This window comes from Hyperoodon ampullatus (genome assembly GCF_949752795.1).
Source record: "Hyperoodon ampullatus genome assembly, chromosome: 1".
Classification (NCBI taxonomy): domain Eukaryota; kingdom Metazoa; phylum Chordata; class Mammalia; order Artiodactyla; family Ziphiidae; genus Hyperoodon; species Hyperoodon ampullatus.
In genome coordinates this window covers 217,771,204-217,782,835 of record NC_136914.1, presented here as the reverse complement: position 1 = coordinate 217,782,835, position 11,632 = coordinate 217,771,204, and the positions used below count along the sequence as shown (strand labels likewise).

Here is an 11,632-nt window from a genome sequence, read left to right as displayed (position 1 = left end):
CCACGAAGCGCAGTGCGCCGAAGGCGCCGCGTCCGTTTCCCAGGGCTGCAGGGAGAGGTTGGAAGGCAGGGATGGACGCTGGAGCTGGGGGCAGGGTAGGGCGGGGCTCGGGCGGCTTCTCTGGAGAACCCCGCCGGGCGGCGAAGGGTCCCCGGGACCCGCGAACGGCCTGGGCAGGCTTCCTAAGTCCCGGGCGGCGCGGACTACTTCCGAGAGAGTGCGCTCCGTCCTGGGATCTGGGCCGGGTCCCGGCGTTTGGGAGTCACCCGGGTGCGCCCTGCCCGCCCAGGCACCCCGGGGCGGGCCCGCAGGGCCCCCTCCTGGGCGGGCCGGCAGGGCGCACGGAGCGCGCCACGCGGCGTCTGGACGGGAGGAGGGCGGCAGGGTGGGGGCCGCACGCTCCGGGGCGGTGCTGAGCGGGCTCCTCCTCCTCGCCTTCCTCCGGCTCAGCGGCCGCGCTGCCCAGCGGATCCTCCTTCCTCCCCGGGTTGCCCGCGGCTATGTTTAACCGCGCCGTGAGTCGGCTGAGCAGGAAGCGGCCGCCGTCAGGTAAGCTCCCGGGACCCCGCGTGCTGGGGACTGGGGCGCCCGCAGGGGCTGCGATGAACCGCCCGGGCAGGCGCTGCCCGCCCAGGGCATCCTCACTAGGCTCGGGCGCGGCTCTGCGATGCCGCACCGCGGGGAGCCCCGGCCGAACGCGCCACTTCTCCCTGCTCCGTCCAGCGCCCCTGTGGTCCCAGCCGCGGCGGGAGCGCAGAGCCCCGAGAGGCGCGCTGGGGAGGAAGTTTGTCTTAAAGGAGGAACAACAGCAGTTTTCTTTTTAGTGATGGTCTGGGAGAAAAAGGAGATCCAAAACATCTCCAAACTTTGGAGGTAGTATGGGCTCTAGATTCCGAAAGCAGAACGTCGCGCGAGTTCCCTCCCTTCGGGAGTCCTCTGCCTCCGCTGCGGGCGTTGGTGCGAATGATGCCCACGCGGCGCCAGGAAAGGCATGCCTGGACCCCGGGCATCCAACAGGGCTGCCAGGCCTTGGCTGCCGGACGCCTTCTGTTCTGCGCCGAGGAGCCGAACTATGGGGCAGAGAAGGAGGGTGAATAAATACCAGGTGAAGGGCGCATCTGCAGTTAGCGCCAGGGAAGAGCCGACAAAGGATACAGTTTGGCTGTCACTCTGGACCAGCCACAATTTGGAACGATTTGATAGGACAAAGAACCCATGGTGAAGATGAAACCATGCCCTTGATTCCAACCATCTTACCCTTTTTGCTCCTAATAGCTAAGCCCCGTTGAGCGCTAATTGTGGGCCCGGGTCTGTGTTCACTCTGTTTTGTGAATTCTCTCTTCACCTTTAGGGCAACCCATTGAGATAGGCATTGTTGTCTCCACTTTACGGAGAAGGGAACTGAAGCCAGGAGCTATTAGGTAACGTGCTCCAAGTCACACTTAGGTGATGGAGAATCTTTCAAACCCAGTTCGGCCTGACTCTGGAGTTCAGAGGCTTTTCTGCCGCCTCCCACGCCGAGACGCTTCTGCTAGTACCAAGAGGCTGTACGTGTTGGCCCGTATCTTTTTTTCACCTAATGTATTTTATGAGGGACACTGTGGTGAAGAGGATGGTCTGAAAGTAGGTTGGCTGGGTCCAAATCCCACCTCCACCACTACTAGCTGTGGAGACTCTCTGTGTGGATAAGGATCTGCAAAATGAGAATAAAATACCCTTCTTTAAACACTAAATCGAAGCTGGTTTCTCATCCATCAAATTTTGCAAATTATTGCATTTAATATTTAGGACAACTCTAATAAAGTAGGACTTCATAGAGTTATAAATTGCTTATATTAGAGTTAGTGTTCGTGGTCATGTAAACCTTTCTGTGTTACCTGTGGGTCAAAGGATTCCCCTGTGAGCGTTCATTTTAGCCATTCCTTATTGTTAGATATTCACAGGCCTATGGAGTGGTGGTCAGAGCCTGGACTCTGAAGTTAAACTTCTGGTTCCCACCATGACTCTATCATTCAGCTACCTTGGGCAAGTTACTTTACCTCTGAGCCAATTGCTAAATTATTGGGAAATTTGGAAGCTGGTTGCTAAACCGTAGGTAGCTTGAAATTGGCTACCAGTGGCCATTTACACCGTGGAAATCAGCAGATGCTAAAAATCAAGTTTTTTTGTTTTTGTTTTTCCCTGGGAGAGCTGGTTTACCAGCACACCTCTGCGTCCGTTTTCCCATCTGTAAAGTGGGTTCCATAGAGCTGTGGAATCAAATACATGAAAGCATATCTATGAAGTCCATAGTACAGTGCGTGGCATTACTGAGTAATAATGGTTAGCTGTTATCTTTTCCGCCTTTTCCTATTATAAATAGAGCTGCTTTGAACATCCCTGCACAGTTCGCTTTTGGGTTGAAGTCTTCCAAATAGAACAGATGAATTTTGGGACATGGGGTGCTGTTGCATGTGGGCAGGTTGTACCCCAGAAAGACTGGGGGCAGTTTTAGGGACACCAGTGGAGTGTACCTCTTTCAGGGTAACACATTTTAAGTCTGATGAAATGTGGTTAGGTCACTGATAGAAAGATCAGTAGCTAAAAATCATGGATTGGTATTAAATGCCTGACTTCCAAGAGCCCGATTTCTTTATGATTTTTAGGTTTAATGTCTACCCCCTGATGGGAAAGGACAAATGAGCCCCTGCCAGTTTGGTCATCACCACCCAGCAGTGAGAAAGGGGGAATGTGGGCCCCGAGGCAAAGGCACTGGGAAGCCAGCCAAGTGATCTATGGGACCCTGGACTGATTTTTTTTTTTTTTTTTGGTGATTTTGAATTATTTTTCTTAAAGTGGCTTTCCAGATTGTGTAAGTTTCTGGCCCCACAAAAACCGGATCCATCCCTGCTGGACCCTGATTTGAGCCTGGCTGCAGTCCTGCCTCCCAGCTCTTTTACTCCAAGCCTTTCTTGCTTTTCTGCAAAATCTTATTGGAGACAATGTCTTTAAACTGAGGTTTGGTGCTGCCAACGCTTAATTCCAAGTTTCGAAGTGCGATTCAAAGGGCAAATATTCTCCTTCCTGAGCTTTCTCAAAGTGTGTTCACGAACCACAAGGGGGTGGGAGTGGAGGTGGGCTCGACAAAATGCAGCTTTCCAGCCTCCCCCCAGACCCCGCCCCCCCCCGTCCCGGATTCAGTCCTGCGGACACGAGGTGGGAGGGAGAGTTGGCTGCATCTTTGACAGTCGATTCTTATGCCACTGAAGTGTGAGGACCCCCCCAAGGATTCTGTGCACCCACCCTGCCCCCCACAGCGACTTGCACTGTTGATGGTAAATGGGATGCTCTTCGCTTGAAAAGCAAAGCCGGAGCCACGGCCTTCCACCGCCCCCTGCGAGCAGAGCTCGGGCTGAACCGCCAGGGGAATTCCCCGCTCCCCCGCCCCGAGGCTGTTATACATTATCCCATTAAACCTCTGGGACCAGTTTCAGATTTATGGCAGGGCTTAAGTCTTTATTTAAAGATGACAGTTGACATAACAATTTAATGGCCGGCTTGGCTGCTGGGGGAAATTTTCCCTGCAGAACATCACTGGGCCGGGCCTTCAGATTCGGGGAGAACGAAGCCGGCACAGAGAGGCGGGGCTGAGCGAGGGGCGTGGTTTATACACGTGTGCCGACCTGAACACCACCACGGGCAGCTCGCGGATTGGTGGATGCCGGGCGCTCGGGGTGCTTTACTTGCCTTCACAGACTTTATATTTGAACTGATGTCTCCTTTACTCACTGTTAGAAATTGTGGAAACCAGGCAGGTGCCTGGCTGGGCCATTTCCTAGGGCTTTCTGGGTGAACTGAGTCATTTCCCTCCCTGGGGTTGAGTAATCCCCTCGGCCCCCTGCCGCTGGGCTCTGGGGACTTGCTGTTTAAATTGTACTAAATTTACGCTCACCAGTTTCTTCTGCTTCCCCCAGATAGCTCTCCACGGCAGCAGCCCCGGGGGTGGCAGCGGGGGCCCAGGCAGGCGACAGAAGCAGCTCCTCGATAAGAGCTGTCAGGAGGCGCACACTGGAGCCAAACAGTCCCTTGCAGACTTCCGGGGACCAATTTCCCTTCCCAGTAGTTTCCCATCTCTCGAGGGCCCTGCTGAGTGCCTGTGGGTCGGCTCTGCTGCCCCCGCTCTGTGGTGGGCTCAGGGACCCCTCATCTGGCTTGCCTTCTCGCCCACTCCCCCCGCTGCCCGCCCCGCCCTTGGGTGGCTGGACATTCCCACCTCTGTCCTGTGTCCTCTCCCAAAGCTCCAGGAGGCCCGCTCTTCCAGGCCTCCTGCCTCCCTCTCTGCACCTGAAATGCAGCCCGCCCATCTTGTCTCTCCCCGGACAGCTGCAGAGGCCGCCCATTTCAGAAAGGACAGACCAGGGGACTCAGATCTCTGACCGAGCCCAGAAATGCCTGCGTGACCTCACACAGTATCCAGTGTGTCATCCTGCTCGTGTGTATTTAGAGAGTGAGTGCGGAGCAGTGGGCTTTTCTCTTTCCTTCCTTGCCTCCCTGCTTCTCTGCTCCACTTCCTTCCTTCTTTCTTTTCTTTCTTTCTCTCTCCAGTTGGGACATTAAAAGCCAACAATACCATCATCAACTGTCTTTTTTTTTTTTTTTTTTTTTTTTTTTTTTTTTTGCAGTCCGTGGGCCTCTCACTGTTGTGGCCTCTCCCGCTGCGGAGCACAGGCTCCGGATGCGCAGGCTCAGCGGCCATGGCTCACGGGCCCAGCCGCTCCGCGGCATGTGGGATCTTCCCGGACCGGGGCACGAACCCGTGTCCCCTGCACCGGCAGGTGGACTCTCAACCACTGCTCCACCAGGGAAGCCCCAACTGTCTTTATCATCCCACAAATGAAGGATGTTTCAACACCCCAAATAGTAGGAGAGATATAATCTCATGTAAAGAACTTGTCCTGATACACAAGAATCTTCCAGAGGCTGTTGCTTCTAGGGGAGAGGCTCTGGGTCACTGAAGGACAGGGGTGATAGGAAGACCTGTCCCACTGTGCTCCCTTGTGTAGCTCTTGTCTTTTGTACCCTGTAAATAAATGTAATTATCTACTTAAAAAAGACAACCCATGACTGTCCCACTCGATCAGCACAGCTCACTTGGTAAATATTTCCTTCTGCTTATTCTCATTCTGTCATGGACCAGTGAAGAAAACTTCATGGCAGTGTGTGGCATTGCAGCCAGATGCCATCTGGGAATGCCTGGCTTCATCTTCTCAATTAATTTTAATTTCCCTGAGAAAAAAGGCCCGCCTTTTATTTCTTGCATCTTTGCCTGCCCTTCCCTTAACAGCCTCTGCAGCCAGACAGCCTAGGGTTGAGTCCCAGCTCATCGACTTCCTGGCTTTCCCCTTTGGAGCAAGTGATTTAACCTTATTGTGCCTCAGTTTCCTCATCTGTAAAATGGGCCACCGATGGAAGCAACCTCCAAGGGCTGTGAGGTTGAGATGGGATGTAGTCAGTGTTCAGTAAATGCCATCTCTTTTTACAACCGTCATCCTCCTCTCTGCTTTGTCCCCCGCTCAACCTGACAATCTATAAGAAAACAGCTATCACTATAAATCTATACATGAGTGCCTGGCACTGCAGACCCTGAGGAAGACACAGCTCTTACTCTCAAGAAATACACAGTCTACCCGACTGACACCGGAGGGAAAAAGTTACTTACTTGCCCTGAGGTGGGGGCCAGGGGAGAGCAAGGGCACATTTCCGCATAAGTCAGGTCCCAGAGGAAGCATGGGGGCTTCTGGAAAGTGAGAAAAAATACGGACGGGGTCTTCACTTTCACCTCCAGAATTGGGCTCCTGGGTAGTTTTTTTTTTTTTCTGGGCCTTTGCCTAGAAAGTGAGGATTCTAGGGAAGCTACAGATAACAGTCTGGGGTTCTTATTTCCTTCCCTCTGGTAGAAAGTGGAAACCGGGGGCCATCTGTTGTTTAGTCCACTCAGAAGAGGATGTTGAGGCTTGTTTTTCCTCCGGATCCACAAGGGTGCTCAGGAGCCCCGCAGCCCCCGTCTGTCTCGCACAGAGCGTCTCTGAGAAGGCAGCGGAGTTTTGGGCTGCGGGGACCTCCCCAGGCAGACCCCAGAGCATGGCACGTAAGGAAGGGTCCCCACCCCTTTGGCTATCAGATATGCCCTCAGCTCACCCATCGCTGGGTGCTGGCGGGCAGGGTAGAGGTAGGGGTGTGTGTGGTGCAGATGCAGGTGCACAGGGGGCCTCTGGAGGGCTCGCCTGAGCAACTTGACTTTTTCTGAGGCCTCAGACCTCGTGGGAAAACTGCCATGAGGCCGTTTCTGAGCCCAGCTGACCTCTCCAGCCTGTTGGCCTGCTCTGGTCTTTGATGCTTGCTATCAGTATGATTATTTCAAAACGTTTTTATTTTTATTTTCTGCTAATGGCAGTTCATGCAAACCTCCCTACCAAGGGAATTGCATGCCTGAAGGGTCATTATTCTCAGAAGCTAGATACTGGAGCTGATAAACACTTAAGTAATATTTAGATAGAGGGTTTCCATGACCCAGTTTCTCTGGAGCCTTACATGGATCACTAGTTGTGAAAACGGATTCTCTGCTTCTAAGTGGGATGACTTTTTAAAAAAATGTGATGTTTGATGTGATATAGGTGATATGAGGTTTTAAATCAGTTTTGTGGGGTGTGTACTTTCCCTGAGTATTTTAAAGGAGTATGGTGTGTGTGTGTGTGGTAGCAAACCACATTAGAATTTAGGGTTAACGTTTCTGCCTTTTCCTGGGCTTGAATGTTTAGTCTGTTTTCTTTAATGTGCTGTGCGTTTGTGGGGGTGCCTTTGACAAACCCTCTGAGGATGTAAGTTGACTCTGCTGTTGAGGAAGCTGGATATTGAGAGTTTACTAAAATCTTTGACTTGGGGAAATTGTCTATGCAGAATCATTAGCCAGACCTTCCTGAAGACTAATAGCAGGAATTTGTTCTCATGAGTGTTAGAGATGCCTTTTGAGTATGGATTTCCAAGGAATTAATGTCTGGAGAAGGTCTCTGTTAGATATGACATCATAGCATCTATAAATAATGCATCACACAATATGCTGCAAGCAGTCAGCCTCAGCCCTCTGTACCTGGATGCTGTGCCGGCATTGAAATAACAGCTTTTACCACACAGAACAGCGTAAACGTAAATGGAAAGCGTATGCCCATTGTGTTTATGTGTTGGATGATTCTGACCCAGTTGTAGGTGGGTTTTTGTCTGCAAGGAATTGGACTCTTAGTTTTTGCAGTCTTCTCACACATACGTGTTATCATTCTTGTCAAGGCCGTCATGTTCTGGCTTCTGTGAGTGTGAAGATCAGCAGATATCAAAACTAACAATGGCAGGCCATTGTGGCAGATGGCCTGGGCTCTGGAGGCAGGACTACCTGGGCTTGGACCGTGACTCCCCGTTTCTAGCTGGGTGCCCCTTGTGAGTTACTGTGCCTCTGTTTCCTCATCTGTGAAGTGAGGATAATACTAACCACATCTGAGGGTCATTGTGAGAACAGAATGATTTAACCCATGGAAAAAGCTTGGAATAGTACCCAGCACATTGTGAATAATTCGTAAGTGTTAATGGTTATTATTAGCCAGTGACAGATTCATCTGAAGGTGAGTATATTGAAACGTAAGTATCGTGCCTGCAAAAATCTGAAGATCTAAAATGCTTTGAAGGGCCCAGGAGGTAAAAAAAATGTTTTTTTTCATTGCAGAAATGTTTTACAGATGATCTAAATGACAACAACAAATGAGCAGAGCTGGACAAAATGGAAATAAACAAATATCATCACCAACTGCTCCTTACTAGCTTGAGTGATCTTAAAGCTGCTAGAAAGATAGGTTTAACTCTTTTTCCAGCTGTGCATTCCCAACCTACCTTCTTGTGTAATCCATCTAAAATGGAAACTTTTATCAATGAAAAAGGAAAGAAGAGTGTTGGACCTTTGTGTTTCCGAGTGCCAGGACCTGGGAAGGAGTTAGGAAGCTGGGAACTCTTGTTTTTGCTTTATTCTTAAGCTCAGAAGTAAACTTGCTTGCTGTGAAGAAAGGTTATTTCTTTCTCCTATACATCATTGGACTGATTGTAACATTTAAAGTGAACCAAGTTGTCTTAGGAAGCCCTTAACTTACATGCATCGGAAAATAGTGGAAGTCTATTTGTACCGACAAGGATCCTGAGAAATGGAAATGCCTCAGGTTAGGGGGCAGTCTCTTAGGGCATTGCCAAATGGAGTGGACCTCTGCCAGTCTCATTGGAGGCTGGGGATAATGACTTGGAAAAGAGAGACATCATTAAGTGAATGGAGTTTGCAAATGTTGCTCTAACTAGAGATATCTATCTATATTGATACCAATCAAGAAGGATTAAAAAAAAAAGGCATAGCCAAAGGCCTTAATCAAAATTAAAAGACAGTCAGGACATCTTGGCAAAATTCAAGTCAGTATTTCTGGAAAAGTGAAAACACATGGCAGTAGAGTTTGAGTAGAAGATTCCTATAGTAAAAGGACTGCTAGGGCAGAAGCTGAGCAGAAGGGCAAGAAGAAATTTCTCTTTAGCCATGACACCAAAGCCGAAACTAATAACCATGGCTATGGAGATACTTTCTGTGTCTTGGTATGCTTTCTGGGCCAGCCCTGAAAATTCTGTGCCTTCTGTAACAGTGTCAGCCATAGATGTATTTCATGACATCGATGGAAGGGAAATGGTAGCCTAGGAGGGAACTGAAAGGAAGGGCCACCCATCTGCAAACTCCTGTGTTCCGAGGCACCCTGGGGTTCCATAGAGGTGGTCCTGGTGGGGACAATTGCCCACATATTTAAGTCCCAGTACTGGTTCCATCCAGCAGTTCCTTAGCTGGGTCACCTTACCCTCTGGACCTTTATTTCTCAGTCTGTTAAATAAGGAGACTAGATCAGATGAGTGGGTTTTGAGTTGTTAAAACTTTTTGTTCACACGAAAGCCAGCACAGAAACCTGATATGCAAAGTGACTAGAGTATGAAATAAAAGAGGGGAGTGAGGGAGCAATTGTCTCACGGTGGGGATGGCTATCTTATCTCTCAGTTAACCAGAAGACCTAGTTAACCACAACACTCTATTGGCTAAATGGGAATCCACCAAGTGTATTTATTTGCAAGACAGTGAGGCCGTGAAAACCCAAATGTGGTTTGGTTTATTATTGAAAAGAATGTCAAGAGTTTTGGAATCACTACAGGCCAAGGTTGAAAAGTTATAGCCAAAACAGTTGTTCTGCAATGGCGAGAGAAATTTCTGGCTACCTAACGACTTTTCCGGAACAGCGAACTTGTGTCTCTAATTTATTTACTTAAGAGAAGATCTGCTAGGGGAGTGGAGTAAACTGTCAAACTGTATTCTTCGGGTAGAGAACAGGGAGTAAATCTGTGAAACGTTTGGCAGAATGAACCCTGTTGCAGAAATTTCTTACGATAATGATCTTTTAATTTGATTTATACTTCGTTGGGAAGAAATGCAGTGTTCAGAAGCTTGCCGTTTTAACATTTGCAAAGAGAGCAGAGAACTAATTTAATATCCACGAACTGAAGATTCACTTTAGAGAAGTGTCAGGTCCATTTGTGATGTTTGAGTGAGTTTGCCTCTCAAGTAAAGGAACGGATTTGTCCCAAACAACTCTCTTATGTGCTCCATCACCAATGCATATTGGATGCATTGGATGCAATGCTCCATCACCAATGCATAGCCCAAATCAGCCAATCAATGTATAGAACCCAGGTAGTTTTCCTAGATGCTAGGAGACCGAGTCTCAGCTGCTTGAGAAATTAATATGTTTGTTGACCTCCAATAGAATACAATAGATGACAGAAGCTGAGTTACTTCCATGTTCAACATATTCTGATACAACTTTCCTCCAAAAACATTTGAAACCATATGACCGCCTAGCTACTTGCAGCAATTAATATTCATAAGACTTTTAAAATTTATCCTTTTAAAATGATTGGTTTTGCTGATTTCTTAATAAGTTTATTTTCTCCCAGATTCAAACTTTTCTTTAGAGAGACATGTCTCTACTTTGAAAAAAAAAGAAAGCAGTGGAGAAAAGAAGTATTAGCTATAAAAATAATTCACTTGATAAATCATTATTTTAAGGAAGCAGAGAGAAGAACTAATATTTTTTGAGGGTACACTGTGAGCATCTAGGTGCCTGAGGTGCTTCCTCCTTTAATCCTTCTGATAACCCCAAGAGATAGGGGGATTATCTTCATCTTACACAGAGTTTTGCCCATGTTCACATACTTCGAATTGGCAAAACTGGCTTTGGAACCTGGGCCCATCCGAAGTGACATTCCATGGATTTTCCCTTGACTCCAGGAGGGGGCCAAATTCTGTAGATGAGGTGTGTTTGTGTTGTTACTTCCTCCTTTAGGCAAGTAGCCAGAGTGTGTTAGTTGGAGGTCCCCGTCCCCTTTCCTTTAGTCAAGAGGCTCTTTTTAGAGGTAAGAGTAAGAGAGTACAGCAGACGTACAGGTGCAAAGTCACTGATTCCTTTAGCCTATGCCCTTCGTAACAGTGTCCTGCCGAGACGTATTGGAGCCTGAGAGGCACAAGGAAAAATCAGTTATAATGATCCTGTCTTTATTTAAATTTTTGGTATTTTGCTCATTATGGAATTTTTTGCATTAATTTTGATTTTTCAGAATATTGCATGAAAACCTCATTTACCTGACGCCTGAGTTTTTTGGGCACCCCCTTAAATTTTGTACCTCTGGCCAGTGCCTCCCTTTCCCCACCCTAGTCCCGGCCCTGGTACACACTTTAATTTATGTGCCAGGCAATGAGCTACCTGCTGGAGATACAAGATCAAGATGCAGAGGAGCTTTCAGACTGGTGAGAGCCGGTCGTGCAGTCACAACACAGCAGGATAATTATAAGAGTGTGCACAGAATGTAATGGGGAAGAGTTGCTGTTGAGTCAAGGTCCCTGGGAGGAGGGCTTGAGGGAGACTTGAAGGCTGCCTGTGGGTCAACCAGTGGACACGTGGGTGGGGGAAGGATATATGGGGAGTGTTGGGAAATGACAAGTCCCTTCCTAACTCGGAGCCGCAGTTTTCCGCATCTGTAAAATGGAGGGAATAGCAGCAGCCCCTTCATAAGGCTGTTGTCAGGGCTAGAATGAATTCACTGTGTTAAGCGCAGAGAGTAGATTCTGGCATATAACTTACTATTACCTCTTAGCCATAATGGTGGTGATGATGATCGTAATGCCTGTTATAAGATGACAGTATCTTTGGGCCACATACACAGTCTAAACTTTGCTTTGCAGACATCCATGGCAGTGATGGGAGTTCCAGCAGCAGCCACCAGAATCCCAAGAGCACAGACAAATGGGCGGCTTCTCTGGAGAATCTGCTTGAAGACCCGGAAGGCGTGAAAAGATTTAGGGTTTGACTTTTCTCGTTGTTCACCAGGCTTGATGCACATACAAAGAAGTTTAGAAGCCTGTGGGTGGAACACAGGCCAGGTTTTAACACTGTCTGGCCCAACTTGAGAAGCAGAACTTCTCACCTGTCATGACCAAGATGGAAATGCTTTCCTGGGTAGTCATGGGCCAGCATGGAGG

General features: G+C 48.6%; 1 protein-coding gene across 4 annotated transcripts in view; it reads left to right on the top strand.

The window, feature by feature from the left end:
• Positions 1-500: 500 nt before the first annotated feature.
• The window catches only part of RGS10 (regulator of G protein signaling 10), a gene marked incomplete at both ends in the record, with an annotated part of 36,886 nt that continues 25,754 nt past the window's right edge, over positions 501-11,632 (top strand). For 3 of the 4 annotated variants that reach the window (XM_079714559.1, XM_079714557.1, XM_079714556.1), the window contains 2 exons: positions 501-549; positions 11,336-11,454. In XM_079714559.1, the coding sequence (XP_079570685.1) occupies positions 501-549; positions 11,336-11,454 (168 nt within the window). The remainder of the gene's footprint in view (positions 550-11,335; positions 11,455-11,632) is intronic. The other variant, XM_079714558.1, reaches the window with a different exon arrangement.